General features: G+C 52.7%; 1 protein-coding gene across 2 annotated transcripts in view; it reads left to right on the forward strand.

The window, feature by feature from the left end:
• Positions 1-18460, forward strand: part of LOC137326238 (1-phosphatidylinositol 4,5-bisphosphate phosphodiesterase beta-2-like) — a 200927-nt gene that overhangs the window by 159200 nt on the left and 23267 nt on the right. For both annotated transcript variants that reach the window (XM_067991148.1, XM_067991149.1), the window contains 2 exons: positions 7306-7516; positions 17346-17535. In XM_067991148.1, the coding sequence (XP_067847249.1) occupies positions 7306-7516; positions 17346-17535 (401 nt within the window). The remainder of the gene's footprint in view (positions 1-7305; positions 7517-17345; positions 17536-18460) is intronic.

An 18460-nucleotide genomic window follows, 5' to 3' on the forward strand; every position in this document is an offset into this window, starting at 1 on the left:
GACACTGTATCCCATCCAACTCCCCACCCTCTCACACAGACACTGTACCCCATCCAACTCCCCACCCTCTCACACAGACACTGTATCCCATCCAACTCCCCACCCTCTCACACAGACACTGTACCCCATCCAACTCCCCACCCTCTCACACAGACACTGTACCCCATCCAACTCCCCACCCTCTCACACAGACACTGTACCCCATCCCACTCCCCACCCTTTCACTGAGACACTGTACCCCATCCAACTCCCCACCCTCTCACACAGACACTGTACCCCATCCAACTCCCCACCCTCTCACACAGACACTGTATCCCATCCCACTCCCCACCCTTTCACTGAGACACTGTATCCCATCCAACTCCCCACCCTCTCACACAGACACTGTACCCCATCCAACTCCCCACCCTCTCACACAGACACTGTATCCCATCCCACTCCCCACCCTTTCACACAGACACTGTACCCCATCCAACTCCCCACCCTTTCACACACACACTGTACCCCATCCAACTCCCCACCCTCTCACACCGACACTGTACCCCATCCAACTCCCCACCCTCTCACACACACACTGTACCCCATCCAACTCCCCACCCTCACACACACACACTGTACCCCATCCAACTCCCCACCCTTTCACACACACACTGTACCCCATCCAACTCCCCACCCTCTCACACCGACACTGTACCCCATCCAACTCCCCACCCTCTCACACCGACACTGTACCCCATCCAACTCCCCACCCTCTCACACACACACACTGTACCCCATCCAACTCCCCACCCTTTCACACACACTGTACCCCATCCAACTCCCCACCCTCTCACACACACACTGTACCCCATCCAACTCCCCACCCTCACACACACACACTGTACCCCATCCAACTCCCCACCCTTTCACACACACACTGTACCCCATCCAACTCCCCACCCTCTCACACCGACACTGTACCCCATCCAACTCCCCACCCTCTCACACCGACACTGTACCCCATCCAACTCCCCACCCTCTCACACACACACACTGTACCCCATCCAACTCCCCACCCTTTCACACACACTGTACCCCATCCAACTCCCCACCCTCTCACACAGACACTGTACCCCATCCAACTCCCCACCCTCTCACACACACTGTACCCCATCCAACTCCCCACCCTCTCACACACACTGTACCCCATCCAACTCCCCACCCTCTCACAGACACTGTATCCCATCCAACTCCCCACCCTCTCACACAGACACTGTACCCCATCCAACTCCCCACCCTCTCACACACACACTGTACCCCATCCAACTCCCCACCCTCACACACACACACTGTACCCCATCCAACTCCCCACCCTTTCACACACACACTGTACCCCATCCAACTCCCCACCCTCTCACACAGACACTGTATCCCATCCAACTCCCCACCCTCTCACACACACTGTACCCCATCCAACTCCCCACCCTTTCACAGACACTGTACCCCATCCAACTCCCCACCCTCTCACACAGACACTGTACCCCATCCAACTCCCCACCCTCACACACACACTGTACCCCATCCAACTCCCCACCCTCTCACACACACTGTACCCCATCCAACCCCCCACCCTTTCACACAGACACTGTACCCCATCCAACTCCCCACCCTCTCACACACACTGTACCCCATCCAACTCCCCACCCTCACACACACACTGTACCCCATCCAACTCCCCACCCTCTCACACACACTGTACCCCATCCAACTCCCCACCCTTTCACACAGACACTGTACCCCATCCAACTCCCCACCCTCTCACACACACACTGTACCCCATCCAACTCCCCACCCTCTCACACAGACACTGTACCCCATCCAACTCCCCACCCTCTCACACAGACACTGTACCCCATCCAACTCCCCACCCTTTCACACACACACTGTACCCCATCCAACTCCCCACCCTTTCACACACACACTGTACCCCATCCAACTCCCCACCCTCTCACACAGATACTGTACCCCATCCAACTCCCCACCCTTTCACAGACACTGTACCCCATCCAACTCCCCACCCTCTCACACAGACACTGTACCCCATCCAACTCCCCACCCTTTCACACAGACACTGTACCCCATCCAACTCCCCACCCTTTCACACACACTGTACCCCATCCAACTCCCCACCCTCTCACACAGACACTGTATCCCATCCAACTCCCCACCCTTTCACACAGACACTGTATCCCATCCAACTCCCCACCCTTTCACACAGACACTGTACCCCATCCAACTCCCCACCCTTTCACACACACTGTACCCCATCCAACTCCCCAACCTCTCACACAGACACTGTACCCCATCCAACTCCCCACCCTCACACACACACTGTACCCCATCCAACTCCCCACCCTCTCACACAGACACTGTACCCCATCCAACTCCCCACCCTCACACACACACTGTACCCCATCCAACTCCCCACCCTCTCACACACACACTGTACCCCATCCAACTCCCCACCCTCTCACACACACTGTACCCCATCCAACTCCCCACCCTCTCACACAGACACTGTACCCCATCCAACTCCCCACCCTTTCACACACAGACACTGTACCCCATCCCACTCCCCACCCTTTCACAGACACTGTACCCCATCCAACTCCCCACCCTCTCACACAGACACTGTACCCCATCCAACTCCCCACCCTTTCACACAGACACTGTACCCCATCCAACTCCCCACCCTCTCTCACACACACTGTACCCCATCCAACTCCCCACCCTCTCACACACACACTGTACCCCATCCAACTCCCCACCCTCTCACACAGACACTGTACCCCATCCAACTCCCCACCCTTTCACACAGACACTGTACCCCATCCAACTCCCCACCCTCTCACACAGACACTGTACCCCATCCAACTCCCCACCCTTTCACACACACACTGTACCCCATCCAACTCCCCACCCTTTCACACACACACTGTACCCCATCCAACTCCCCACCCTCTCACACACACACTGTACCCCATCCAACTCCCCACCCTTTCACACAGACACTGTATCCCATCCAACTCCCCACCCTCTCACACACACACTGTACCCCATCCAACTCCCCACCCTTCACACACACACTGTACCCCATCCAACTCCCCACCCTCACACAGACACTGTACCCCATCCAACTCCCCACCCTTTCACACACACACTGTACCCCATCCAACTCCCCACCCTTTCACACAGACACTGTACCCCATCCAACTCCCCACCCTTTCACACACACACTGTACCCCATCCAACTCCCCACCCTTTCACACAGACACTGTATCCCATCCAACTCCCCACCCTTTCACACAGACACTGTACCCCATCCAACTCCCCACCCTTCACACACACACTGTACCCCATCCAACTCCCCACCCTTCACACACACACTGTACCCCATCCAACTCCCCACCCTTTCACACACACACTGTACCCCATCCAACTCCCCACCCTCTCACACACACACTGTACCCCATCCAACTCCCCACCCTTTCACACAGACACTGTACCCCATCCAACTCCCCACCCTTTCACACACACTGTACCCCATCCAACTCCCCACCCTCTCACACAGACACTGTACCCCATCCAACTCCCCACCCTCACACACACACTGTACCCCATCCAACTCCCCACCCTCTCACACAGACACTGTACCCCATCCAACTCCCCACCCTCACACACACACTGTACCCCATCCAACTCCCCACCCTCTCACACAGGCACTGTACCCCATCCAACTCCCCACCCTTTCACACAGACACTGTACCCCATCCAACTCCCCACCCTCTCACACACACACTGTACCCCATCCAACTCCCCACCCTTTCACACACACACTGTACCCCATCCAACTCCCCACCCTCTCACACACACTGTACCCCATCCGAATCCCCACCCTCTCACACAGACACTGTACCCCATCCAACTCCCCACCCTCTCACACACACACTGTACCCCATCCAACTCCCCACCCTTTCACACACACACTGTACCCCATCCGAATCCCCACCCTCTCACACAGACACTGTACCCCATCCAACTCCCCACCCTCACACACACACTGTACCCCATCCAACTCCCCACCCTCTCACACAGACACTGTACCCCATCCAACTCCCCACCCTTTCACACAGACACTGTACCCCATCCAACTCCCCACCCTTTCACACAGACACTGTACCCCATCCAACTCCCCACCCTCTCACACAGACACTGTATCCCATCCAACTCCCCACCCTTTCACACAGACACTGTACCCCATCCAACTCCCCACCCTTCACACACACACTGTACCCCATCCAACTCCCCACCCTTCACACACACACTGTACCCCATCCAACTCCCCACCCTCTCACACACACACTGTACCCCATCCAACTCCCCACCCTTCACACACACACTGTACCCCATCCAACTCCCCACCCTTCACACACACACTGTACCCCATCCAACTCCCCACCCTTTCACACACACACTGTACCCCATCCAACTCCCCACCCTCTCACACACACACTGTACCCCATCCAACTCCCCACCCTTTCACACAGACACTGTACCCCATCCAACTCCCCACCCTTTCACACACACTGTACCCCATCCAACTCCCCACCCTCTCACACAGACACTGTACCCCATCCAACTCCCCACCCTCACACACACACTGTACCCCATCCAACTCCCCACCCTCTCACACAGACACTGTACCCCATCCAACTCCCCACCCTCACACACACACTGTACCCCATCCAACTCCCCACCCTCTCACACAGGCACTGTACCCCATCCAACTCCCCACCCTTTCACACAGACACTGTACCCCATCCAACTCCCCACCCTCTCACACACACACTGTACCCCATCCAACTCCCCACCCTTTCACACACACACTGTACCCCATCCAACTCCCCACCCTCTCACACACACTGTACCCCATCCGAATCCCCACCCTCTCACACAGACACTGTACCCCATCCAACTCCCCACCCTCTCACACACACACTGTACCCCATCCAACTCCCCACCCTTTCACACACACACTGTACCCCATCCGAATCCCCACCCTCTCACACAGACACTGTACCCCATCCAACTCCCCACCCTTACACACACACTGTACCCCATCCAACTCCCCACCCTCTCACACAGACACTGTACCCCATCCAACTCCCCACCCTCTCACACAGACACTGTACCCCATCCAACTCCCCACCCTCTCACACCGACACTGTACCCCATCCAACTCCCCACCCTCTCACACACACACTGTACCCCATCCAACTCCCCACCCTCACACACACACACTGTACCCCATCCAACTCCCCACCCTTTCACACAGACACTGTACCCCATCCAACTCCCCACCCTCTCACACCGACACTGTACCCCATCCAACTCCCCACCCTCTCACACACACACTGTACCCCATCCAACTCCCCACCCTTTCACACACACACTGTACCCCATCCAACTCCCCACCCTTTCACACAGACACTGTACCCCATCCAACTCCCCACCCTCACACACACACTGTACCCCATCCAACTCCCCACCCTTTCACACACACACTGTACCCCATCCAACTCCCCACCCTCTCACACAGACACTGTACCCCATCCGAATCCCCACCCTCACACACACACACTGTACCCCATCCAACTCCCCACCCTCACACACACACACTGTACCCCATCCAACTCCCCACCCTCTCACACACACACTGTACCCCATCCAACTCCCCACCCTCTCACACAGACACTGTACCCCATCCAACTCCCCACCCTCACACACACACTGTACCCCATCCAACTCCCCACCCTCACACACACACTGTACCCCATCCGAATCCCCACCCTCTCACACAGACACTGTACCCCATCCAACTCCCCACCCTCTCACACAGACACTGTACCCCATCCAACTCCCCACCCTCACACACACACTGTACCCCATCCAACTCCCCACCCTCACACACACACTGTACCCCATCCGAATCCCCACCCTCTCACACCGACACTGTACCCCATCCAACTCCCCACCCTCACACACACACTGTACCCCATCCAACTCCCCACCCTCACACACACACTGTACCCCATCCGAATCCCCACCCTCTCACACAGACACTGTACCCCATCCAACTCCCCACCCTTTCACTCACACTGTACCCCATCCAACTCCCCACCCTCTCACACAGACACTGTACCCCATCCAACTCCCCACCCTCTCACACAGACACTGTACCCCATCCAACTCCCCACCCTTTCACAGACACTGTACCCCATCCAACTCCCCACCCTTTCACAGACACTGTACCCCATCCAACTCCCCACCCTCACACACACACTGTACCCCATCCGAATCCCCACCCTCTCACACTCACACTGTACCCCATCCAACTCCCCACCCTCTCACACAGACACTGTACCCCATCCAACTCCCCACCCTCTCACACACACACTGTACCCCATCCAACTCCCCACCCTCTCACACAGACACTGTACCCCATCCAACTCCCCACCCTCTCACACAGACACTGTACCCCATCCAACTCCCCACCCTCTCACACAGACACTGTACCCCATCCAACTCCCCACCCTTTCACACACACTGTACCCCATCCAACTCCCCACCCTTTCACACACACTGTACCCCATCCAACTCCCCACCCTCTCACACACACACTGTACCCCATCCAACTCCCCACCCTTTCACACACACTGTACCCCATCCAACTCCCCACCCTTTCACACACACACTGTACCCCATTCAACTCCCCACCCTCTCACACACACACTGTACCCCATCCAACTCCCCACCCTTTCACACACACTGTACCCCATCCAACTCCCCACCCTTTCACACACACTGTACCCCATCCAACTCCCCACCCTCTCACAGACACTGTACCCCATCCAACTCCCCACCCTCTCACACTCACTCTGCTCCAACCCTCCCTGTTAATGCTGATATTCTCCGAGTCAACCATATCGTGTGGGACTGGAGTCACATATGAGCCCAGGCTGAGCAGTGACAGCAGGCACCTTTAGTGAACAGTTTGGTTTTTTACACCAATCCAGAAGCATTGATTTTGTGTTGCTGAGATTAACAGATGAATTGAATTCATTCTCCCAATTTGGCACGGTGTTATTTGCGATCAGGAGCCCTATGTTGTTCGACCAGGATCAGAACCATTAGGCTATTGTTCCCTCTGGAAGTTCACGGGATAATTTGGTCTCTCAAACCTTTTGAATAATATTTTTCTTCCAGTGATGGAACCTCTGACTATAGATGAGCTGAGGACTCAGAAGTCCTTTGTCAAAGTGCAGAAGAAGCACGAGAAAGAACTGAAGGAGCTGGAGAAGAAGTGTCAGAAGAGGAAAGATGAACTGACACAGAAATATTCCAGCAGCTTTTCAGAGCTTCGCAGCCAGATGAGCAAGAGTAAGCCCATTCTTAACAAAGGGCACAGGAAAAAATGGTAAACATGGCATTTTAACTCTCCCTTGGGTAGAGGGTATACGGAGGGTGCCGGGCACCAGGTAGCAGCTGAGATTAGGATCACAGTGAGCCATATAGAGGCCTGACATCCTAAGCCTCATTTATGCTCCAGATTTCACTCTGGAACCACTTACTGTGTTGATACAACTTAAAGAAGCTCCAGACACTGGCTTTTCCAGCATGCTCCTGCCTATCTTGGACCACCCTACGTGGACCTCCCCCTCACACACATCCCCCTCCCCCTCCCCCTCCCACTCCTGCACCACCCTCCCCCTCGCACACCTCTGGCTCCCTTGCCCCCCCTTCATCTCCACCTAATCCACGTCTCCCTCCCTCACCTCCCCCTACCCCATCTCCCCCTCCCTCGACCCCCCCCTCGCCTCCCCCTCCCACACATCCGTCCCTCGCCTCCCCCTGCACCTCCCCCTACTCCGCCTCCCCTTCAGCCCCGCCCTCATCTCCCCTTCCCATGCATCCACCTCCCTCACCTCCCCCCAACCTCCCCTGCACCTCTGCCCCACCAGAACCCCCACCTCCATCACCCCCCCACCTTACCTCCCCGTCCTGCACCTTCCTACCATACACCTCCTTATCATTACATTGCCCCACAGCGCTAAGGCACTGTTTCTGGTGTGGCAGTAACATACAGTGAAGACCCACTGGGGATAGGCTGGACCCCCCACCCTGGGGATTCTCCCCGGTCAACTGTCAGCTGGCTGCCACTGAAAGTCCATCTGGTTCCCCCAGCTCTAGTGGGAATATTGGGGAGTGTTCCTCTTGTCGCCTGCTGTCAGCTGGGAACAGGGCTGCTGGAGTGTGGGGCTTCACAATTACCCATTCTAACACTCAGCTGGGGTGTGGGGATTTACTGTAACCCAGTCTAACACTCTGCTGGGGTTTGGGGATTTACTGTAACCCAGTCTAACACTCTGCTGGGGTTTGGGGATTTACTGTAACCCAGTCTAACACTGCTGGGGTGTGGGGATTTACTGTAACCCAGTCTAACACTCTGCTGGGGTGTGGGGATTTACTGTAACCCAGTCTAACACTGCTGGGGTGTGGGGATTTACTGTAACCCAGTCTAACACTCTGCTGGGGTGTGGGGATTTACTGTAACCCAGTCTAACACTCTGCTGGGGTTTGGGGATTTACTGTAACCCAGTCTAACACTGCTGGGGTGTGGGGATTTACTGTAACCCAGTCTAATACTCTGCTGGGGTGTGGGGATTTACTGTAACCCAGTCTAACACTCTGCTGGGGTGTGGGGATTTACTGTAACCCAGTCTAACACTCTGCTGGGGTGTGGGGATTTACTGTAACCCAGTCTAACACTCTGCTGGGGTTTGGGGATTTACTGTAACCCAGTCTAACGCTCTGCTGGGGTGTGGGGATTTACTGTAACCCAGTCTAACACTCTGCTGGGGTGTGGGGATTTACTGTAACCCAGTCTAACACTCTGCTGGGGCGTGGCGATTTACTGTAACCCAGTCTAACACTCTGCTGGGGTGTGGGGATTTACTGTGAATACAACAACAACAACTTGCATTTATATAGTGCCTTTGACGTTCTAAAATGTCCGAATGCGCTTCACAGGAGCGTAATCCAACAAAACTTTTCACCGAGTCACGTAAGGAGATATTATGACTGGTGACCAAAAGCTTGGTCAAAGAGGTAAGTTTTAAGGAGCGTTTTAAAGGAGGAGAGAGAGTTGGAGAGGCGGAAAGGTTCAGGGAGAGAATTCCAGAGCTTGGGGCCTAGGCAGCCGAAGGCACGGCCGCCATTGGTGGTGTGATTAAAATCAGGGATGCATAAAAAGCCAGAATTGGAGGAGTGCAGAGATCTCGGAGGGTTGTAGGGCTGGAGAAGGTTACAGAGATAGAGAGGGGCGAGGCCATGGAGAGATTTGAAAACAAGGATGAGAATTTTAAAATCGAGGCGTTCCTGGACTGGGAGCCAATGTAGGTCAGTGAGCACAGGGGTGATGGGTGAATGGGAATTGATGTGAGTTAGAATACGGGCAGTAGAGTTTTGGATGAGCTCAAGTTTACGGAAGGTGCAAGGTGGGTGGCCGGCCAGGGGAGCATTGGAATAGTTCAGTCCGGAGGTAACAAAGGCATGGATAAGGGTTTCAGCAGCAGATGAGCTGAGGCAGAGGCGGAGACGGGCGAAGTTACGTAGGTAGAAGTAGGCGGTCTTGGTGATGGAGTGGATATGTGGTCAGAAGCTCATCTCAGGGTCAAATAGGACGCCACAGCTGCGAATGGTGTGGTTCAGACTCAGACAGTGGCCAGGGAGAGGGATGGAGTCGGTGGCCAGGGAACGGAGTTTGTGGCGGGGACTGAAGACAATGACTTCGGTTTTCCCAATATTTAATTGGAGGAAATTTTGTCTCATTGTAGGGAATTTTGGTTCTTTCCCAGAGATTCATGGACCTGGACGATATTTAAACATACAGTCTGTTGGTTGAAATTCAGAAGCAGAGTCTTTTTCTCAAAGTTCAGCAGCAAATTATCGGAGTGCCCATTATTTGAGGTGCTCATGCCTGTTGAATCTCCTTCCAGTTTCTCTGATGTTGTATGTTGTCTGTTGTTTTGACTGCTACGATGTTTTATCTTTACATGCTTTTGTAAATAGATGTGAACCAAGTTACGAGAAGGCCCAATTTGTCCCTAGCATTTAAATGAATTGTTGGTTGGACCACTCATGGACCGTATGAACCCCTTATATCCTCCTCTCTACGTGAAGCCACGTGTCCTGTCAGTTCTTTGTCCTTCACAGTTGTTGTTGACATCGAAAACCTCCTGGAAGCTTCTCCTTATCAGTTGTTATTGAAAGTCGCAGCCTGTCTACAGTTTCAGTACTGTATTGTTCCTGCTGCGTTAAACTGATGTCCAACTGTCCAGTTTAAACGGTCTGCACTTAGCTGTTTTGCAATTGTGCATTTAAACTGTAATGTCCAGGGCAAGTTAACCCTTGCTTTCAAATGTACTGTAAATGTACTATCCAAGTGAATGTCCAAATCCTTAAAGGGACTGGTTAACCCTTCATGTTGAATCGTCTAGTAGTTCAAAAGAGTAAAATGGGGTTTGACCCAATGTCCAAAATCCTTACATCATCCAGTATTGGTTGTTTGACAAGTAGTGTGACAAATCAGTGATAGTGGAGGGGTCGAGCGAGGTGGCGGTGAGGTGGAGCTGGGTGCCGTCAGCGTACATGTGGAACCTGACAGGTTTTCGGATGATGTCGCCGAGGGGCAGCATGTAGATGAGAAATAGGAGGGGACCAAGGATAGATCCTTGGGGGACTCCAGAGGTAACGGTGCGGGAGTGGGAAGAGAAGCCATTGCAGGTGATTCTCTGGCTTCGACTGGATAGTTAGGAATGGAACGACGTGAGCTCATTCCCACCCAGCTGGACAACGGAGGAGAGGCATTGGAGGAGGATGGTGTGGTCAACTGTGTCAACGGCTGCAGACAGGCCGAGAAGGACGAGGAGGGAAAGTTTCCCACAGTCACACAGGATGTCATTTGTGACTTTTGTTAAGAGCCGTTTCAGTGCTGTGGCAGGGGCGGAAACCTGATTGGAGGGATTCAAACATGGAGTTGCAGGAAAATGAGCACGGATTTGAGTGGCGACAACACGATCAAGGACTTTGGAGAGGAAAGGGAGGTTGGAGATGGGGTGGTAATTTGCAAGTACAGAGGGGTGAAGGGTAGGTTTTTTTAGGAGGGGGTGATGACGGCAGATTTAAAGGGGAGGGGGAACGGTACCTGAGGAGAGGGAACTGTTATCAACATCAGCTAACCTGGGGGCCAGGAAGGGAAGTTGGGTGGTCAGCAATTTGGTGGGAATAGGGTTGATGGAGCAGGAGGTGGGTCTCATGGTCAAGATGAGCTCGGAGAGGGCATGAGGGCAGATAGGAGAGAAACTCGAGAAAGATGCGAGTTCAGGGTTAGGGCCTTAGGGGAAGTTTGACTTGGTGGGCTAGGGGAAGGGAGGGAAGTGGCAGAGACAGCTGAACGGATGGTCTCAAACTTAGTGACTAAGTAATCCATGAGCTCCTCGCATTTGTTGTTGGAGGTGAGGGTGGAGGAGGCAGGGGAGAGGGGTTTAAAGATGGTTTGTAGTGAAGAAGAGAAGCCGGGGGTTATCTTTGCATTCCAGGATGGCTAAACCAGTTTCTGCCATAAACGTCAAGTCTGCGTCCCTTGGACTTAAGGGAGCAGAGATGAGGGCCGTACCGGGGGGGAGGACCAGGTGAGAGAGAGTTATGGTTTTAATGGGGACAAGGACATCAACGGTGGACGTGAGGGCATGATTGAGCAGATCGGTAGCTGCAAAATTGTTATGGTGAATGGAGGGCCAAAGGCTAGACAGTTGGGAGCTTGGAAATGCAGTTGTAAGTGACTTGGAGAAAGTTTTTTCCAGGGATGGACACGGAAGGAAGTGGGGTTGGGAGGGGGAAGGGATGTGGGTGGAGAGGGATACAAGGAAGTGATCAGAGATGGCCTTATCAGTGATTGACATGATGGGAGTAGAGAGGCCACGTGAGATGGCAAGGTCGAAGAGGAGGCCGTGAATATGAGTAGGGGAGTTTATATGGAGGGAGAGATTAAGGGAGGATAGAAGGGCAGTGAACTCAGAGAGAGAGCATGATGAGTTGAGATGGAGGTTGAAATCACTGAGGATGAGAAGTCACTCAGTGCAGAGGCTGAGGGAGGAAAGCAGTGACGATACCTTGGTGAGAAACTTGGTGTGGAACTTGGGAGGGCGGTAGAGATCGAGGATTTTAAAGGAAGTGAGAGGGGTGGAACAAGGTGAGATGCTCAAAGGAGGAGATGGTGCCAAAGGAGTAGGGGGACAGACCAAGGGCCACACCGCCACCGCAGCAGTCTGGGCGGGGCAAGTGGTGGGAGATATAGCCAGGCGGGGAGGCTTCATTAAGGGGAAGGTGTCATTACCCATTAGCCAGATTTCCGTCAAGGCTATGATGTCAATGCAATCATCCACAATAAGCTCATGGATGGCAAGGACCTTGGGGGTAATTTTAACCCCGTCTGGGACCGCATCCCGGTTCCAACGCACCCACTGGGTTTAACCCAGGCGCGTTAGGATGCGCGCGCACAACAGAAACCTGGAAGTCCCATCGCCACTTAAAGTCAGCGTGCCGATATTTAAAGGGCCAATTCAGGGACTTGAAACACCTAAGCTACTTAACTTTTTGTGGATTCTGCGACAGGAACGATTTTAACTTCTCCTGAACTTGTCTCCCGTGGCTTCTGAAACACGTCATAGAAACGGAGGCGAGTTGCAGCCGAAGCTCATTTGGCCCTTTAAACCAGTGATTGACACATCTCAATAAAAGGTGAGGGATTGCAGCTGGGCTCTCAGTTCTCTCAGACAAGCTTATGGCTGGGAGTTCGTTGTGTTTAGACTGAGATTTCTTCGTTCATACTGAGAATTCTTGTGTTCAGACGTGTTTACCTACATTTTGGAGCCCCTTAAACTGACAACATCAGGATTGGGGGTCGCAATGGATGTATTCCACAGTACATCTGAGGAAGAGGTTCATCACCATCCACAGCAGGCATAGCGTACAGTTCTGGGATCTGCAGGTGCATAAGACAGAGGAGCGCCACAAGGACCTGGAGAAGAACAGAGAGGGGACCAATGGAGGGGCCGAGGTCACAGGAGATGCTACCCCCATGAGAGGGTCTACATGCAGAGGCTGAGCTTCCTGGGCCTCTCCGAGGAGCAGTGCCTACGCAGGCTCAGATTGAGTTGCCAGGTGGTAACAGACGTCTGCACGCTCCTTCATGCAGAGCTGTTCCCGGCTGGACCTGCTGGCCACATGTTGCCCGTCGCAATTAAAGTCACCACTGCCCTTAATTTCTTCACCTCAGATCCTTCCAGGGCGCTACCAGTGGCATCTCCAGGGTGTCTCAGTTGTCTGCACATAAGTGTATAAGACAGGTGACGGATGGCTTGTTGTCCAGGGCATCAGACTATGTCAACTTCCCCCGCGTTGATATCAGCCAGACTGAGAGGGCAGTAGGTTTCCACTCTCTGGCTGGCTTCCCGCCGGTACAGGGCTCAATTGATTGCACACACATAGCAATCCGAGGACCTGCACATGAGCCAGGACCGTTCATCAACAGCACAGGGATATAACTCCATCAATGCACAGCTGGTTTGTGACCACCGGAGGAGGTTTCTACAGGTGTGTGCCAAATTCCTGGCATCTGCCGTGATTCCTTCATTTTGCAGGAGTCCAACATCCCAGACCTCTTCCACACAGAAGACAGACTGAAGGGCTGGCTCCTTGGAGACAAGGGAAACCCTCTGCAGATGTGGCTCATGACATCTCTGAGAAACCCCACCAACGAGGCGCAGCAGTGGTACAATGACAGTCACATCATCACCAGGTCTGTCATTGAACAAACCATAGGAATGTTGAAGATGTGCTTCCGATGCCTGGATCGATCTGGGGGAGCCCTTCAGTACTCACCAGCGAGGGTGTGTTGAATAATTGTCGTGTGCTGCATCCTGCACAACATCGCTCAACAGAGAGGGTTACAGGTGGAAGAGCTCGAATGCGCTCATGAAACATCCTCATCTGCCAGCAACATTGAAGAAGAGGAGGAGGAGGACAAAGGATGAGGAGGAGGAAAATGAAGATGGGGAACCCATCGCCAGAGTAGCGGCACACGTTGCCTGTGATGCCAGGGATTCCCTCATCTCTAACAGGTTCTCATAATGAGATATGCTAATTGAAGACTTTGAACTACTCAGGCCACCTGGAACAACCACCATCACCACCAGGAACCCCCCCCCCCCCCCCACTTTGCACAAAACAACCCTTCAACCACGCATATACCCATTGCACACGTGCCCAATGGATGGCATAATGTCTTGGCATTCATGATGAGGCTCATGAAAGGGTGAATTCACAAAAGAGGCTCATTAATGGCCAACACGTGGCAGTGGTGGTGAGAATTATTACATTTAATGTGACATAAATAAAAAAATAGATAAATTAACAATATGATATTTTGTCAACCGCCCTTGTGCATACCCTTGGTGAATTACAATTGCTTAGCCTTCCTCTTCGTACCGCTTCGAAATGGTGCATCCCCTGTGGCTTCAGCAGAGAGAATGACTGACAATGAAACATGCATCAGAGGTGACTATCAGACAGATGCATCACATTGCATCAGGATTGGGGTGAGTGGCAGTGGTGGTTATTAAATGGGGAGGTGAGGAAGTGCATAGAAAGTGAAGGTTAGTTAATGCTGAAACTTAAGAGGGTGTGAGGAGTGATGTGATGGAGTAGGCTTGGCAACACAGAGTGAGAGAGGGGTGGGGATGCATGTCACAGGATGTGGGTGAATTGGCAAATGTACTCACATTTCCTGATCTGGTTAGGTCGTTAAACTGCTTCCAAGACCTGGGCACCGTGCTCCTGCTGCTGAACTCTTCTGCCACCTCCAGCCACGCCTCCTTGGTGGCAGAAGTAGGTCGCTCCCTCCTGTCAGCTGGCTACAGGACATCCCTCTTGCTTCGCACACCAGCCAGTAGCAATTCAAGGGAAGCGAAGTTGAACTGGAGTACTGCCTTTGCTCTGTGCCCTTCCATTTCACTTGTTCCTCCTTTCTCCTTCAAAATCCATTTTTGCATTGGCCCTTAAATACTCCAGCTCGCATCACGTCATGCGGGTGTGCAGTACCGAAACCCAGAAGTAAAATTAAGTGCCTTCAGTTGAGTTGCGATCGCTCAATCCAATGCCCTAAAATAATTTTTGGGTTTACCACGCGACTACTCACCCGCTGAGTTCCCGCCACCATGCTAAAATCACGCCCTTTGTTCATAAGTGCATGGACATTCTGGGGGGAGATACGGAGAGGGGCAGTGATAGCTGATCTGCTAGCAAAATCTACAGGGTCAGAGCTGGGAGGGGCAAATGGGAAAGGAACCCATTCTAACACACTGCTGGGGCGTGGCGATTTACTGTAACCCATTCTAACACTCTGCTGGGGTGTGGCGATTTACTGTAACCCAGTCTAACACTCTGCTGGGGTGTGGCGATTTACTGTAACCCAGTCTAACACTCTGCTGGGGTGTGGGGATTTACTGTAACCCATTCTAACACTGCTGGGGTGTGGGAATTTACTGTAACCCAGTCTAACACACTGCTGGGGTGTGGGGATTTACTGTAACCCAGTCTAACACTCTGCTGGGGTGTGGGGATTTACTGTAACCCAGTCTAACACTCTGCTGGGCGTGGGGATTTACTGTAACCCAGTCTAACACACTGCTGGGGTGTGGGGATTTACTGTAACCCATTCTAACACTCTGCTGGGGTGTGGCGATTTACTGTAACCCAGTCTAACACTCTGCTGGGGCGTGGCGATTTACTGTAACCCAGTCTTAACACTCTGCTGGGGTGTGGCGATTTACTGTAACCCAGTCTAACACACTGCTGGGGTGTGGGGATTTACTGTAACCCAGTCTAACACTCTGCTGGGGCGTGGGGATTTACTGTAACCCAGTCTAACACACTGCTGGGGTGTGGGGATTTACTGTAACCCAGTCTAACACTCTGCTGGGGCGTGGGGATTTACTGTAACCCAGTCTAACACTCTGCTGGGCGTGGGGATTTACTGTAACCCAGTCTAACACACTGCTGGGGTGTGGGGATTTACTGTAACCCAGTCTAACACTCTGCTGGGCGTGGGGATTTACTGTAACCCAGTCTAACACACTGCTGGGGTGTGGGGATTTACTGTAACCCAGTCTAACACTCTGCTGGGGCATGGCGATTTACTGTAACCCAGTCTAACACTCTGCTGGGCGTGGCGATTTACTGTAACCCAGTCCAACACTCTGCTGGGGTGTGGCGATTTACTGTAACCCAGTCCAACACTCTGCTGGGGTGTGGGGATTTACTGTAACCCAGTCTAACACACTGCTGGGGTGTGGGGATTTACTGTAACCCATTCTAACACTCTGCTGGGGTGTGGGGATTTACTGTAACCCAGTCTAACACTCTGCTGGGGTGTGGGAATTTACTGTAACCCAGTCTAACACTCTGCTGAGGTGTGGGGATTTACTGTAACCCAGTCTAACACTCTGCTGGGATGTGGGGATTTACTGTAACCCAGTCTAACACTCTGCTGGAGTGTGGCGATTTACTGTAACCCATTCTAACACTCTGCTGGGGTGTGGGGATTTACTGTAACCCAGTCTAACACTCTGCTGGGGTGTGGCGATTTACTGTAACCCAGTCTAACACTCTGCTGGGGTGTGGGGATTTACTGTAACCCAGTCTAACACTCTGCTGGGGTTTGGGGATTTACTGTAACCCAGTCTAATACTCTGCTGGGGTGTGGCGATTTACTTTAACCCAGTCTAACACTCTGCTGGGGTGTGGGGATTTACTGTAACCCAGTCTAATACTCTGCTGGGGTGTGGCGATTTACTTTAACCCAGTCTAACACTCTGCTGGGGTGTGGGGATTTATTATTGCAGTTCCTGGCTTTCAAAAAAAAATTGGATAAATAATTGAAGGGAAAAAATTTGCAGGGCTACAGGGAAAGAGTGGGGAAATGGGACTAACTGGATTGCTCTTACAAAGAGCCAGCACGGGTTTGATGGGCTGAATGGCCTCCTTCTGTGCTGTAGCCATTCTATGATTCTGCTGGTAAATCTCCTTAGCTTTGTTGAAGTGTATTTTAAATATGGTCACGTAACCAAATTGACCACACGGGGAGGTGACCGCTGGTGATGTTGCTGTGTCTCTTCCTGTTACAGGAGTCTCTCCAATATCTACGAGAGTTCCCCTTCTGGGGAGCTTCTGAGCCCTGCAGAGAGGCCAATCAGCAGTGGGACAGAGGCTGAGAGAGTGAGCGAGCTCAAGGACAAGCTGCAGGCAGATTTACAGCGAGTGCAGGCAGAGCAGTACGAGCTCATCAGGAGCAGGAAAGAGCAACACATCACCGAGGTACCAGAGCCGGCATTACCATCTACGGGGTTTGGTTCGAATCCATCCTAACACTCTGCTGGGGTGTGGGGATTTACTATAACCTGTTCTAATACTCTACTGGGGTGTGGGGATTTACTATAACCTGTTCTAACACTCTGCTGGGGTGTGGGGATTTACTATGACCCATTCTAACACTCTGCTGGGGTGTGGGGATTTACTGTAACCCAGTCTAACACTCTACTGGGGTGTGGGGATTTACTATGACCCATTCTAACACTCTGCTGGGGTGTGGGGATTTACTATGACCCATTCTAACACTCTGCTGGGGTGTGGGGATTTACTGTAACCCAGTCTAACACTCTACTGGGGTGTGGGGATTTACTATGACCCATTCTAACACTCTACTGGGGTGTGGGGATTTACTATGACCCATTCTAACACTCTGCTGGGGTGTGGGGATTTACTGTAACCCATTCTAATACTCTACTGGGTGTGGGGATTTACTGTAACCCATTCTAACACTCTACTGGGGTGTGGGGATTTACTATAACCCATTCTAACACTCTGCTGGGATGTGGAGATTTACTGTAACCTGTTCTTACTCTGAAGTCCTTCATAGAATCATATAGAATCATAGAAGTTACAACATGGAAACAGGCCCTTCGGCCCAACATGTCCATGTCGCCCAGTTTATACCACTAAGCTAGTCCCAATTGCCTGCACTTGGCCCATATCCCTCTATACCCATCTTACCCATGGAACTGTCCAAATGCTTTTTAAAAGACAAAATTGTACCCGCCTCTACTACTGCCTCTGGCAGCTCGTTCCAGACACTCACCACCCTTTGAGTGAAAAAATTGCCCCTCTGGACCCTTTTGTATCTCTCCCCTCTCACCTTAAATCTATGCCCCCTCGTTATAGACTCCCCTACCTTGTTGCTCGC

This window comes from Heptranchias perlo, chromosome 10 (assembly GCF_035084215.1).
Source record: "Heptranchias perlo isolate sHepPer1 chromosome 10, sHepPer1.hap1, whole genome shotgun sequence".
Lineage (NCBI taxonomy): Eukaryota > Metazoa > Chordata > Chondrichthyes > Hexanchiformes > Hexanchidae > Heptranchias > Heptranchias perlo.